The 15822-nt window shown below is 42.5% G+C and overlaps 1 protein-coding gene across 3 annotated transcripts in view; it reads left to right on the forward strand.

The window, feature by feature from the left end:
* The first annotated feature begins 556 nt into the window (after positions 1–556).
* The window catches only part of pvrl2l (PVR cell adhesion molecule related 2 like), a 325881-nt gene continuing 310615 nt past the window's right edge, over positions 557–15822 (forward strand). For 2 of the 3 annotated variants that reach the window (XM_015029896.1, XM_015029897.1), the window contains exon 1: positions 568–1345. In XM_015029896.1, the coding sequence (XP_014885382.1) occupies positions 1258–1345 (88 nt within the window). In that variant the 5' untranslated portion in view covers positions 568–1257. Of the gene's footprint in view, positions 1346–15822 lie in introns of all 3 variants that reach the window. The other variant, XM_015029895.1, reaches the window with a different exon arrangement.

Raw genomic sequence — 15822 nt, forward strand, 5'->3', positions numbered from 1 at the left:
TCCTGTGCAACCTGTTTGTATTCTGTTCTTTTGGATTATTTCATCATTAAAACCATCATCGTCACTTTACCTGGGTCTGCCTGCGTCCTCCCTCACCTCACCAAACCCCAGATCATGACATTCCTCCTCACCTCCATGCCCTGAGGTTCACATAACATAAGGAAACAAAATATAAACTCTGCAGATAGTAGAAAATGTTAAAGCATGTGCGCCATGTCCAGTGACTGGGGGTCAATGGGTGACCCTGAGCAGAAAATGGAGGGATGAGGGAGTTCTACCGCAGATTAATATTTAGTATGTTATTGCAAAAAAAGAGTCCCTTTTAAAGACACAAAATGTACCAACCTCAAAACTTTTACGAGCAAAACCATTTTTAATAGGAACAATCTGTTTGTTTCAGAGTAAAAAGGATGAATAAATTATGAACTTAAACCTTTCAGCCATGTCAGCTCCAGTGTGACCAGAAAGAACTGGACACGCACCAGTGATCCCAGTTTTATTTTCTCTCTAACTAGAATTAAAACATAAAATATATCCATGTTGTATTTTTAAACAGGCATTATTTTGTGATAATTTTGCTTTGTATGGAAAACCGAGTCTGTAAAATTACATTTTGTCTCGAAATTAAGACTAAGACTGAAAAACAGGAGAAGAAAATATTCCAACTGGCATCTGTTCTGGATTTCCGTTTAGCTGAATAAATCATTACGTCTGCAGTTAATCAGCCAAACATTTTCTCAGTGATGATGAGAATCTCCACCTGAACAGCTCAGAGGACGCAGACATGTTCCCGCAGCCTCTCCTCCTCTCCGCTTTTCGGCTGAAGTCCTCTTGGTGACGCTCTGCTGACATCACTCGGATGTTCCCCACTCAGCTCTGCGCATCAAACCCACGGAGCTCCTGCGACTCTCTCACACTCCGTCCACACTTTGTTCTCCGCCTGCTGCTCTGAACGCTGTCCGCCAGACACGCACCCGCCGCGGGCTACCTGTGCGCACTGCGGCCGGGCCACACGGGGGAGGGGTCGCGCTCCTGCCCGTCGTTAAGACTCTGAGAGGATCTGCGCTCGGTCCGGAATCAGGAGGAGGACGCGCTGAGCTGCGGGAGGAAAGGTGGAGGAGAGAGAGAAGTTGACTGGTTTGAAAGCAGGCGAGCTGAACTGAGTTGTAAGTTTGTGAGCGGGCTGCCGGAGGAATAACTCGGAGTCCGGTCTTGGCACACCTCGGTGTTCTGGATTTTTACCTCCAGTGCAGAAGAATGGCGAGAGATTACGCAGCGCGCTGCCCGCGCTCTCCGGGGCGGAACGCCTGGATGGTGGCAGCGCTGATCCTTCTGGCTGCTCAAGGTAAGCAGAACCGAACCGAGCCGAGCCGAGCTGGGTACCAGCGGAGGCTGAGTCCTCCTGCGCCGCGCGTCCTGGATCACGGCTGATATCCGGACTTTCCAGCCGCGCATTCCCCGCTCATGTTCACAGTCACGTCTCCGCTCCGTCTGGCTGATGTCTGACTGTAAAAGTTTCTGATCCCGTTTTCCCTCCACCAGATCGCAGCTGAGTTTCAGCTGGGGTCTTGACATGCGAGGCGTGGCGTGGTTTTTGTCCTAATTCCCGGCTGCTTCCGTCGGCAGGTGACTGCTCAGGAAACCTAATCCTCTCTGAGCCTCTACAAACCCCTCCATGCACGGCTGACCTGCAGTCTGTGTTTACCTGCAGAGGGAGACGCGTGTGCGGTCAAACGGGACAGCAGCTGATTGCTCCCCGTTAGAACAATGCTGGAAACCGGAGCAACAGGGAGATGATGGGGAGCTGCGCTTCTGCTGGCTTCTCTGTAGAAATCCCGCTTTAATAATTAAGTGGTTAATTAAAGGAAATGCACGATCATGGTATATGAAAATCCATAGGTGGCTCATACAGAATGTTCCATATCTGCATCTTCTCACCGTGAATCGCTCAGTGAAACAGGCAGAGAAGTGGAGAGGGTCACTTTGGTTTTCCTGCTTCAGCTGCACCAGTACTGACCGATTATCAGCCGCTCTGCTGCTGCGCGCCAAAAACGGTCAAAGAAACGTTATAAATGAATCCTGTGGCGCCCTAAGGCATCAATAATGACCAATAATTTTAGCTTTAATTACATGATATCTGAACCAAATACAGGCAAAATTGCTGGCCCTCCTGGTGACGACGTTTTAAAAACCTTAAAATTAATCAAACTTTTATAGTGATGGAAAATCTCACAGTGAGAAACTCAGAAACCTTTGATTCTGCTCAGAATGATCAACTTAGGTTCATTTAAAACATGTTCAGAGTCAAACCTCTGATCAGTTCTCCATGACTTCCTGTTTTTTTGCTTGACCACCAATAAAAATGGGAAATATAAGAAAACACTGGTAATGAAGGTTTAAAAAAAACAACAAAAAACCCTCAAAAACCGAGGCCTTCTACTTGTCTATAGGTTGTTTGGGAGCTGTGCAAAGAGAAATATACAGTTTTAATAATCTGTGATGCTGTGGGCCTGAGATCATCCATCATCTGCTCATCGTCTCAGGGTCATGGGAATGTTTGGTGTTTATCTGCATCATTGATCAGAGGAGAGGCGCGGTCCATTCTGGACCGGTCACTTCTCCATCAGAACCACACACACACACACACACACACACACGCACACACACACACACACACACACACACACACACACACACTCCTAAATGTAATCTTGAGAGGCCAATTTACCTAACAGTTGTGCTTATGGACTGTATGAAGAAGCCGGAGCAGCTGGAACGAAGCCAGGTCAGGATTTGAACCCAAGACCTTCTAACTGCCAGGCAGCGATGTCGGGTCAGCCAGAGATCTGAAACTGAAACCAGCCGAGTCTGTCAGCTGTCTCAGTTCAGTGGGAAGAGAAAAACAACCAAAACTGAAAGTTAAGGTTGAATTTTCTGAAATATTTCAGTCTGACGTTGTGCTACTGCAGTAAAACATGTTGTCACATTTTTACTGGGAAGCAGTAAATTTGTCCACCAGTATAAAACCTCCTTGGCTTCCTAAAATGTTTTTCTGCAATATTTCAGCCCGACTCCTGACTTCTGTAGAATAACATTTCACTGTTGTTGTTGAAACTTGGTAAAGAGCCAATCAGATAGGGATCAAAATCTGACATATTTTCTCATTCACTGACAAAATACTGAACAAATCTGTTTGGGTTTATCATCAAAGTGTTACATGTTGAGTCAAATGTAAAATCATAACGGTTGGACATGTCCACTGATGCATAACTGGGAAAATCTTGTTTGTATTTATTTAATGTTGGATTCCAAAGTGCCGCCTATCGAAGTTCCTGCAGCTCAGTTTCCCTTCATGGTCAGTTATTGAATCCAAGCAGCTTAAACAAAAGCCTGCTTGTGTTTTCTCCCTTCAGAAAAAAGCAGAAAACTGCTTTCCTTGTTAAAGTCTAATCAATGCATCTTGACTGAAACTAGTCAGGTTTTCAGTGTTCCCTCCGCTTCCTGCAGCCAGCTGCAGCGTTTCCAGCAGCAGCCAGTCACGCTGAACATATTGGCATAAAAATCTGTTTTCCTGTTCACCGTCAGCAGAAATCTGCCCCGACTGTTGCTTCCACCTGGGTGTAACTCGTATCGTCTGTCAGAGCTGTCCCCGAATTGTCACAGAGGAAACAGAAGATGGGTCATATTGGAGCCGTGTCATCTCTCACGCTGTCGCTCCGCCGAGGCGCCTCAGAGATCAGAGCGGCTGGGAGGGCAGGATATTTCAGGGCTGGGAGCCGCTGGGAGCCGCGCAGCAGCATCTGCTGCATGAGGCGCGCCGACCAACGCTTCTCTTTCCTGTGTGAAGGTTTGACCTTGATGGGGAACAAGCTGTGAACCCAGCCTTCCTCCTCGTATTTGTGTAAAGCATCAGGGCTGTGATGCTGCTGCAGGCTGGGCTGCACAGGTTGGTGGAAGGATGACAGCCGCTCGGCTGAGACTCTGGCTACATCCGGTTGTCTGAGAACTGTCAGATTATTGTGACAGCATCCCCACAGGTTATGATTTAATTTGAGCGTGCAACAACACAACTGTCTTGTTGGAGGAGGAGAAATCCTCGCCGCTCATTTCACCCACCACAGCCGGAGGAGATGCAGGTGAACGCAAACGTTGGTTTTTCCTGGCATCTGAAGCCGTTTTCAGCAGAATTTTCTCTGTCTGCCGTTTCCCAACAGATCTGTGACTGACATGGTGATGATATGATTAGATACAGCAGAAATACTAAAGGTTTATGTTTGTGTGATCACACCTCTGATATTCTTTGTTTTGATACACCTGAATGAGACAAATAAAACCGAAACCGTTCAGTCTCTTGTTCTTACTCGCTCCCTGAAACAGACGTTAAATGCAGCAGAGAAGCCATAATGTTGGAAGAACCAGGTTAACCTTGAGTTAAAAAAAAAGTGTAAAACAGGGTTGAGTGGATCTCCTTCTGCAGCAGTGATAATTAAGTCACTTCAGGTGCCCTCTCTCCTCGGAGGCTGGGCTCTTTGGGCTCCATCCTGCTCTGAAATGTCAGCCATGATGAGTCCCCTTGTCGGCTCGCTGGAGACGAACGGCTGATTAGCTTATCACTTGGAGAGCAGGCGGCCGATGATTATCGCCCTTGCAGCGCCGCGGCCTGATTATCGAGAGTCATTAATGACTCATGGTCTGCTTTGCATTGCACTGCGTTGTTGTTTTGCATATTCATGCATGCATGTGCATTCCAGTGGTCCATTCTGGTTCTCCCTCCGTTTGAAGACTTCATCTGGAGCTTCTCTGCTTTGGCATTTTCATTTTTTCCTTTGGCTTAATGACGACTTGGGATCCCTACCACTTTATGCTTGTTTTTACAAAATGAGCAACATAAATGTGATTTCTGTTGCGCTGCACTTTGTCTGTGAAAGGCGCTTTGAAAATACAAACCTACTTAATTGATGGTTACTGTAAATGTAAGTGAACTCTGATAGTGTCAGTATAATAATGTGCATCTTCCCTCAGATGAAGCCGTTATGATCTAAGCCATTTGTACTTAAGTTGCTCAACCAAGGTCAGACATGACTTATAACACAAGCTCATAGTAATATATTCCTCTGTTTTTCTTTCCAAACTCTGTCACGGCTTCACTAAACCAGGCTGGGAAAGGCAAAAATTAAAATTAAGTTTTATATTATATGCCACCATATTGGATTTTGTGGTTGTGAAAAAGCTGTGGACTTTTCCACTTCCTTGTAATTTTTTCAACATTGAACTAGAAATTTGAATTGAAGTTGAAATACGAATGATCACTATTACAAAAAAAAATCTAAATTCTTTAGCTTTATTTGATAATTTAGCATGTTTACTGCTTTTATCCAGCTAAAAGCTTCTCAGTGTGGATTAATTTAATTCTTTCCTAATAATCCTGAAAATTGTTTGAGTCAAATTGGTATGAAGACAATAAACCATATTTACTACAGATTCTAGTCTGAAGTGTTTGTGTCCTATTTGAGGTATTTTCATATATATATATATATATATATATATATATATATATATATATATATATATATATATATATATATATATATATATATATATATATATATGAAGTGTTTGAGAAGTCTTGAATAACAACAGTCTCCCAGCAGATGTCTAAGACTTTCCACTGGTTTTCTGATTTGAATTTCTAACATACACCAACTGTCTGTGTCAGCAGATACGGAGGACATGAATCTGATGAGAGATTTCTTATTTCAGCCATTAGAGACCTGGAACCTGTCATAGACTTGTAAGAAAATGACTTTTGAAAATCTCTGGAAAGTCATTTTTTTTTCCATCTTTCTACAAAAACGTAAAATCACATCCAAGGTTCTTCCTCTAGAGGAGAGAAAAAATCTTCTCAAAAAGTGGTCCAAGGAGCTTCACTCCTTGGACCACTTCCAGAAGATGAGATGGATTGATAACGAAGTGAATGGAAATACAGACCTTTTTATTGCTTTAATTAAAATTCATAACCAGGCTCTGCTTTGGGAGACGCGTCTGTGAGCGGCTCGGCTCTTCGCTCTTCGCTCTTCTTCGCTTCATAATGGTGCTGCTGATGAGCTCTTGGAGGAAAACCTGAACTATTGCTGAAATATTGCTATCCAAAGAATTTAAGACAAAAAAGACCTGATGAAACATCATTTAGCTCTAGGATTCACAGCTACCCAGCCCTGAGGTTTGAGACGGATTCTGTTTTGATGTGAGAGGAATGTTTTGGAGATGGCTGTAGTTTTGCTTTGATTTGTTTTTCCTGAGAAATAATTTAGATTCCAAACTGTATTAAAATGTCTGTGAACATGTAAAGAAGCTTCAAATTTCCAACTTAACACTTGCAGTTATTGGATTCCTCAACCATGCATGAAACTTTCAGCTGCTCCGTCCTGCAGCTCAGTGGCTCCGCCGTCCCTAACCTCTTTCAGAAAGTCCTTCACGCTGGGACTTGGACGCCTTCTGGCCGTCTGTTTTTGGACAGAACCGAGGCGGAAGGCGTGGGGTGTGGTTGTCAACCTGCTGCTGTGATGCTTCTGGGCCTCCAAGGTCGCGAGGAAACCGTAAAGGTCGACTTGTGTGAGGATGAGCCGGCTTCGCGGCTCCAGGGTGTGATGCAGTGATGGCAGGTCGTCTGGGATTTAGACGTGTCAGCAACACATTCTCACCGTTAAGCTCTTAATTGCGTGAACTGAGAAGTGCAGAGATGGATACTGTATGAGACATTTCCATTAAAAAAAAGTACAAACATTTCCACCAACTCTAAAATGGATTTTTACCATGATTTAAGTTAATCATGTTTATTCACATTTCTGTGAATCCAAAAGTGACGTTTTCTGTGCATTATATAAACAGTGTGAAATGTACTGTATAAAAATGATAAATTTCAAACATTGACATGAAGTAGAAAATACAGGAAAAACACCTGGGAAGTTTTAAAGTTTCTCCACATTTCTACGGTTTATTCATCCATATTTTATGGATTTTGTGTCTGTTCCTCTGGGGTGATCGTCTTTAAGAATCGGTGGTGGCTGATGTGAGATTCTAGCGGTACGGTAACGTTGAGTCAAAATCAAACAGCTTCTCGTTGACAGAAATACTTTTAGGGACTGAAACAGCTGGCCAACCAGCTTGCAGCCTGTTGTGTAGATTGGATAATAAGCACTTTAATAAGGACGGCGGTTGACACTGGATCTGTTTCCACACAATCACTCAAAAAGTGAATTATTTCCAGAGTTATGTTATATATGTCCTGTTTGCATGTGAAAAGCATCGCCACTCATTTTTTCTATATGGCGTCTGTGTCAACCCTGCTGGTTGATGCAGACCAACCAGCTGTGGTTTGCTCCACGTCTTTCTTTAAGCTCTCTTCTCTGACTCATCACCGCCTTGACCGTCGCTCTGCTGCGGTTCAAGGACGGACTTCCCTTAACAGGAACTGTTACAGTAGTTCCTCCTGATCAGCACCATGAGGACAAACCATTGCCACTATTATTCATATTAAGGTTTCTGTTTTCTCTACATGAGCTGTCATGTCTGCAGCCTCTGGGCCATCTGACAGCTTCAACTTCTCTTGGTATTTATTAAAATGACTTTTTTTTCTTATTTACAGCCTTTTCTTTGCCAATTTGCAAACATGAATTTCACTGGGCTGAGTTCCTGTTCAGACTTGTCTAATTGTGGTTCTTGTGCCAACTTTGAGAATTAAACTGGAATGACTTGTTGGACTGTTTTTTTGCACACTTCAGTCATTTACACTTCACTAAAACAGCAACCCAGCTGCAGAGGGCCCAAATAATGTAAAGCTAATAACCAAACGAATAATAGCAAGTTTGTTTGAAAGTCTGAAAAATTGTAGACAGCTAAAGATCCAAACCTCCAATCAGGGATGACCTACGAACCTGGATCACTACAACATAAATCAACTGTCTTCTTTTATTTTTAACTTCAAAAGTTTCCTCTCTGTCCAAATTAACTGGAGACATTAAAAGAGAGACTTGATTGTATGTGCAGCAGAAAGTTTCATCTTCAGTGAGGATTTCACAGTATTTCTTGGTTTTGGCAGCTTTGGCCTCAGATGGTTGTTTACTTGCGTCTTGCTGGTGGTCAGAGATGCAGCTTCTGCAGGGTGGATCTCTCCTGATTCCTCTGTTGCACCAACGCGTGCCTTTAGGGGTTTTTTGTTTCCGTTTGGTCTGGCGGAATCAGGGTGAGGATTTTGTGTTCTGTGCGGCTGCAGCTTGCTGAATGCCCACAGAGCAGCTTTTAATCCATCACTTCACCCGCCGCAAGTCAGAGTACGAGTCAGCAAATTTTCCTTTCCTTCCTTTTTAGTTCTTTCTTTTAGAAGGATCGGGATCGTAAGCAAATTCCACATCAGGCTCTTTGGACATAAACCATATCATGGCTAACACCTTGGCACCTCTTTGTGATTCCTGGGCAAACAGGTGTCAGAGGGACGAGGGATTAGTGAGCGGAGCAACAGGAGCGGAGCCATGAATCACAATGGAGCTGATCCGCGGACGGCCAGAGGAAAGCTTCTGCGTTTTGCTCTGGGGGGTTTCAGTCGTCTCTCTGCATCATGAACATCGTTTCAGACGTTTGAAAAACACCCAATCTCTCCTGCGTTCTCAATCAATGCTGCTTCCTCTCTCTGGTTTTTACTTTTGCCTCCATGCCGGGTGGGAAAAAACACACAACTTCCAGCGGGGGCTTTCCAGGCCTTCAAACCCAGCTCATTCTATTCATTTTCTCTTTCCTTTATTCCTCCGCTCTCACTCGCTCTGTCTCATTCTCTCCCTTCCTTTCTCTCACTCATTCTTCTGCTCACGACCCGCTCCGAGCCAGCCGGGCTGGCTGCGGCTCCATCCCTGCTCCCGAGTGGAGGCCCTTTTGTTGGCTCAGCTTTTGGTGGAATTAAAAGGGGTGCCAGCCGCCCCCTTTCCCCTCCTCCCCGCCTCTCTCTCTGCTGCTCCCTGCTCCTCCAGCCCTCATTGTTTGGAAAGGGAAGGGATTCAGAAAGTGTGAAACTGTTTAGACAAGCATCTCTGCTCTGTCTGCTCTGGGAGTCGAGTCGTCCTCCTCCCGTTTCAGCCGCCGCTTCCTTCCCAGATAGTTTGCTGGTGACAAAATGGAAATGGCTTGAACCCTCTGTGTGGGAGGGCAGCAGTGGATCAGGCTGCGACGTGACTCTGTGACATTTCCTGTTGTACCCATGTGGGCGATTTAATAAGCGCAGTAACATTTGTTTTCCTCACTTGCATCATTATAAAGCCTTTAGGCAGGGCTTCCTCCTGCGGAGAGACGGGAAGAGGGATGCTTAAACCGGGAACCGCGGGAGCCCAAACCGATCCGCGTTTGCAGATTTACAACTTGGAATTTACACTGCGGCTAAACGGAGGTATAAAGGAAACATCCTGGATGATGTGCAAACGCTAATGAGAGACGGCAATTTAAAATGTCAACGATGGGACCCAGTAGAGCTGACATCACTCATGCAGAAAGCAGATTTCTTTCTCACCCCCGTAACATTTGTTTGTAATCAGCGGTGTGTTGGGATGAAATATCAGAGTAGGTGGAATAGAATTAGCAGACATTATTGCAATTAAACACTTCAGCTGCATGATTAGAGCAAAACCACTTCAGTAAGAATGTTAAAAATGTAGATCTTGGTCTATTTTTTATCCTGTCTGTTCAGAGGCTCAATACAAACAGATTTTACATTTTACCGTCACACAGCATAACTCAGAAAGTGTTCTGCATATTTATTCACATCCCCTTTCCTTTGATGCTCTTATTTTGTTTGCTTAGCAGAACTGCAAACTTATGAAGTCCTGGCTTTCAGACTTAAATGGAAAAGACCAAAAACCTCCTGGTGACTCTGGAGGAGATGCAGAAATAAATGGCTCAGGTAGCTGAATCTGTTGACAGCTGTCAGTCTTGCATTCCACAAATCTGTGCTTGATGAGAAACTAACAAGAATAAAATGATTGTTTTACCACAAGCCGTGTAGAGAACATGGAAAACATGTGGTGAAAGGTTTTCAAATCAAATGATGTCAAAATTCAGCTTTTATTTGGCCTAAATGAAACATGGTGGTAGCAGCAGCATCAAACTCAGGCATGATTCCTTTTAAAGGTTCGGGACATGCTGTGTGTTGATCCATCCTGGGAGAAAACCTTTGGTCGTGTCCAGCAGGAAAACAAAAACCAGTAGAAAACATGTTTATGAGCCAGAATGGTGCAATTAAAATCCAGACCGAAAACATTTTGAGAATTTTGTTGCAAGGCCTGAATATTGATTGTATTGTTACTGAATCAGACTGACCTTAAACTACATGACTGGACAGAAATGCTCTCCTCTAGAACGCATAAAACAAAACTTCAGTTTTAATTGGAGAGAAACACCAAATATTAAAGCATGATACTCTTTTTAAATTTTTAAAAAGAAAAAAATAGATTTCATTTACCTTTGTGCACTACTTTTTATTGGTCTGCCTCATAAAACCCCAGTAAAATATGCAAAGCTGTTAGCTGTAATGGGGATAAATATTGAAAAGCTGAACATGTGTAAATACTTTGGCAGAGTTTTGGTTGTATTTCCATATTTTGCATTAAAACACAAAAATCCAAGCTTCTTAGAGTAGAGTAAAGTTCCTGCAGTACAGAGCTCAGGGTTGTATACCGTCTGAATTATGGAAGCTCTACACATGTCAGTCTTGCATAAATCATGAGTCTATGAAGCATGTTACCATTTCTGAAATATAAATTGATTCCTGCAGAGGTAACTGATTCAACTAATATTCCTCTGACAGTCTGCAGTTTTCCCTTCAGTTTGTTGCCTTCGCTCTGAAACAATCAAACTTTTCCTAATAACTGCGTGAAGCCATTGCTTTGCACCGTATTGTGATTAGAGGGAATCGCACTCGAAGGGAAACGTCTTTCCTGGCTGAGGAAGTTCGGATCCAAGAAGTCTGCATGATCTTGAAAGTGAGTTTCCTGTCCTGGCTCAAGTCGGAGCACGAGAAAGGTCGGCCATTGTCAACTGCCCCTGAAAAGTGACGATACTGCTAAATGTTTGAACCGTCATTCTCTGACTGGAGGAAGCAAACATCCTTCAGGAACTAATCCAGATTTCCTCTAATCTGTCCTGTCGTCTGCAGGACTGACTCTGCTTCTGGTTGGGTCATGTTTTCAGCTTCCAGAGGCCGGGATGGTGTCTGGTGGTTGTACTGATCCCTCTACAATAAAGTCTACAAGCTCTTATTAAAAGATGTAAAAAAAAAAAAAAATAATATATACATATATATATATATATATATATATATATATATATATATATATATATATATATATATATATATATATATATATATATATATATATGGATGGAATCACAGCATTGCTGCAAACTACAAAAACATTGCAAGTTCTGTTTTTGTAGTTTGCAGAAAGGTTACAAAGGATTTTATTATGCAAATGTATCAGTCTGGAGAAGGATACTGAACAATTTCCAAAGATTTTTTAAAAAATTTACTGATATTTTTGTAAATTGAGATCTTTTGGATATGAAATGTCTTGAAGATACAAATATGAAAATGTCAGAAAAATCCGACAAGGACAGTTTGTGGTTGGGATGGAGTGATGTGAGGAAGACTAGAAGGTGGAATTAAATCAAAAGGTAATGTTTCTGTCCCCTCGATAAATGTACTTTCTTTTGCTTTTGAATCTTATTATTTTGTCACTTTACAGATCAGATACTGTAGAGAAATGATCCTGGTCTTATGCTAAGAAAATACAGTAACCTGGCTTTTAAACACCTTGTATAAATACTCTGAAGATATAACAAATTAAACCTGAATGCACTGAAATGTCTTCATGTTGGCCCAGTGTTGCTGAACTGTGCAGTAAGACATTCTGTTGCAGTATTCAACATTTCCTCCATGCCGCGGCTGAAAAAGCTCCGGATTGCGCCGTAGGTAGACTTTAGATTGTTGAAACGAGGCATGAAAAGGTCAGACCAAATATCAACCCTTTTAACAAATGTTCCTGACCGCTTGGTGAGACAAAGTAGCGACTCAAAAAGAGGGGGGGAAAATGAAGCTCAACACCTCTGTGAGGTAATTCAAACAGAACATAGGAAGAATAGGACGCAAATTGATTTATCTGTGCCTCTGCCTCCTGAAATAGCCGGACTGTCCAGCTCCCTGCAGCTGGCAGACGCTTGGAAACAAGTTGTGGAGGTCAGCAGGTGATCGGCCACATGAGGAGGAGACATCCTGAGTTTGCTGATGAGATGTTGAAGGAGAACGTTGCTAAGGACGAGGATTTGTGCTTCCAGCACTTTCCTCACCTCCCTCTGCTTCCTGCGCTTCTTTATCATTCCTTAAATTGGCTGCATCGCCCTGCATGGTGTGTGTGTGTGTGTGTGTGTGTCGATGGTAGTAATCTTAATCAAGTGGATCCACTTTGACAACATTGTTTCTCATTTGCATGTACAACTCTATTTGACTGAATGCTCTTCACATTTTCATGCAAGTCACACGCACATTAAAACAGAATACCAGTGTCATTTAAAGTTACAGCCCATTTCCCAACACATTTCCCCCCCATTTATCCTGCCATGCATGTCACCACTAATTAGATCATTTTTTTGTCATTTTCAATAAACGTGCTGCGGTTATTTCAAACCTGGCTGCCAGCGAATGGTTGTGCTGGCAAACAAAGCAGCTGCATGTAAGAAAAGGGGGAAAAAAAACAAGACATGGATGTGACAATTAAGTTTGTCAGGCTACGTGTTTCAGGAGTTATTTCCTGGCACAGACTCGCACATCTTCTGCAGCTGGCAGGTGAGTGACGGGAAGCAGTCCATGTTTTTATATTAACAATGGGACATGGCTTCCTGTCAGCCTTCATTAGCAGATGTGGACGTATTCGCAGCTGAAGTGAGAGCTTTCTATGAACAGCAACCTGAAAACTGAAGGAATGGCACCAGACTTGTGGAACGGATCTATATCAGCCCTGCTGGTGACAACATGTTGCTGAAATGTCTTTTTCGGCTCTGGTTTGCAGTATTTCTTTGTTCCAGATATAAACATGCATCACAGGGCCATGCCTGCACACAGCCGAGCCGAACAGAACCACTGCATGCAGGGAGAAGATGCAAACTGAGCAGAGGAAGACATTGACCAGGATTCAAACCTCGACCTTCTTTCATTCATCGTTCAGCTCTTTCAAAAACTCAATCCATCCAGATAACGACTCCCTGAGTAATTCAGGTATCCTGAGCTGCGTTCCCTACATTTCTGCTGAAATCCATTGTTTGTGCTCGTACCAGTAATAAAACCCGACCGCAGTGGATCTTCTGTGTAAACGGTTGCATCCCCAAAGCGACCCGCATGAGCAGAAGAAGAACGTTGATGCCACACAGCAGTTGCTGTTGTTGAGCAATGAGAGACGGTATCATAGGAACATGAAGGAAGCTAATGAATTGAAGCGCAGCCAGCAGCAATGGCTTTTTGTGGAATATTGACTGAAATTTGTTTCTTTCTAAATGATTCGGTAGAAGAAGTTTAGATATGTGATTAGATTTTTTAAAAAGTTTTTAGACATGCTTTGCTTGGAGAAAACCTCAGACACCCCAGAAACTCAAACAGGAGTCCGTGTTGGTTTTGGAGGAGAATTGACTCTAAAAACACGAGGATTCCCCCAGGAGCCACCGACTAACAGACTATCACTGCTCGGCTTAGTTTCTCAGAGGTTGGAGGGTTTTCTACAAGTGGTGCTGCTTATTTATTGAATTACTGAAACATGGCCTTGCAGCAGGACGAAAGCACACACAGCAGTGTGAAGCTGTTCTCTCTGCAGCCACAGAGACCCTCCCCTCTCTCTGATCTGTTTTCAAACACCCTCAAAGCATCACTTTATGGCACACAGAGTTTCCTGAGGTGGCAGCAGCAGAATGGCAGGATGCATTGAAATGGAAATGTGCAAAATGGCCGCGGAGTTTTCTGCATGAAAATGTTTTTTTTCCTGCTGTATTTTAATGCTTAACCACGGTGGTTTTCCAGCCTAACCAAGAGGATTTAATGCAAATTAGAGTAAAAGATTCCCAGGCGATTCAGGAACCTCTCCTCATCCTCTCTGACCTCCAAAGCTGTTTTGTGTTTGTTTTTACAAGTTTTGGTGTTTGTGTCGCTCTTTATGCTTCATCTACAGAAAATAATAATTAATTAGCAACTTTTAGCTTCCAAGCTGTTCCACATAATGCTGTTGGTCCAGCATTGAGTGCGTAACAGAGGACTGGGCCGTGAGAAGGTTGATTATTGCACAATTTATAAAACTTCCCTCTCTTCTTTACCTTCCATTTTTACCACTGGATTCTCTTTTTCTCCTATTGCTTCTTTCCTTATGTTGCAGAAAACCCACATAGACGATACGTCACTTAGCAAAACCGTGTAAATAAAGCCTAAAAAAAGATGTCAGAATATCCAAGAAGCCATAAATCTCAGTTAATTACACCACATCAGATTCCTCTTGTGAATTAGTCATGGGAAATGAGAACACAGCCGCTTTTCCTTCTGCAACGTTCAAGGAGGAAAAGTTCTGGATGATCTGTTGAAGTTAATTTGGCCTACTTGACTTCACAAGTCTTGTGATGTGTGTGTGCTCACTGGAGTGTGAAGACGTGGTGCGAACTTTGGTCTGCAAACTGGGTTCAGAATATCTACAATCCTCCCCGAGTTACAGCTTCAGAAATCTGGCTCAAGGCTACAGGAAATTAATATACTGCGTCTCTGGAGAAAATAAAGACTAATATTTATACTCCTTTTCTGAGGGGGTTAGTCGTATTAATTATGAATCAATTATTGAAATAATCATCTAATTTTGTAATCAAGTGGACAGACTTAAAAATGGCCATTTACTGAAAGAACAATATACTCAGAACAGCAGATAAAAATGTAAAAAAAATTAAAAATAAATAAAAGATACATTTTACATATAAAATTAAAAACCAATCTGTAAATATGTTCTACTGAGAACTGCTTTAGTGGCATCGTTTTATCTTCACCTGGTTCAGATTCTGTTCAACTTTTGTATCAAGCAACTTCATTTATTAATCAGTTCATCCAAAAAATAATAAACAGGTCAGCCCTACAAGTGGAGCAGAAACTTTTCACATACTAAAGTATTTTTAGCTGCAGATGAACGTTTACTAAAATGATGCTGTAGCATCAAATTATACAAGGAATCAAATTATTTGTTTGGATTTTTTAAAATGTATTTCTAATATAGTAGTTAAATGAAACATCTGCAGATTGTGCAATCTTTTAAAAATCCGATTAATGATCAGAATAAATTGACTTGTGTGTTAATGTGAGTTTAGAGTGTGTGAATACTTTTGTGATGGAAGAACAAACATAGCATGAGGTTTGATGAGGTTTGCTGAGGTTTGTTGAGGTTTGTTGAGGTTTGATGAGGTTTGTTGAGGTTTGTTGAGGTTTGATGAGGTTTGCTGAGGTTTGATGAGGTTTGATGAGGTTTGTTGAGGTTTGCTGAGGTTTGATGAGGTTTGTTGAGGTTTGATGAGGTTTGCTGAGGTTTGATGAGGTTTGTTGAGGTTTGTTGAGGTTTGATGAGGTTTGCTGAGGTTTGTTGAGGTTTGTTGAGGTTTGATGAGGTTTGTTGAGGTTTGTTGAGGTTTGATGAGGTTTGCTGAGGTTTGTTGAGGTTTGTTGAGGTTTGATGAGGGTTGTTGAGGTTTGTTGAGGTTTGATGAGGTTTGTTGAGG

This window comes from Poecilia latipinna, unplaced genomic scaffold (genome assembly GCF_001443285.1).
Source record: "Poecilia latipinna isolate Pla-1442-1.1 unplaced genomic scaffold, P_latipinna-1.0 Scaffold166, whole genome shotgun sequence".
In the NCBI taxonomy this organism is placed as follows: domain Eukaryota; kingdom Metazoa; phylum Chordata; class Actinopteri; order Cyprinodontiformes; family Poeciliidae; genus Poecilia; species Poecilia latipinna.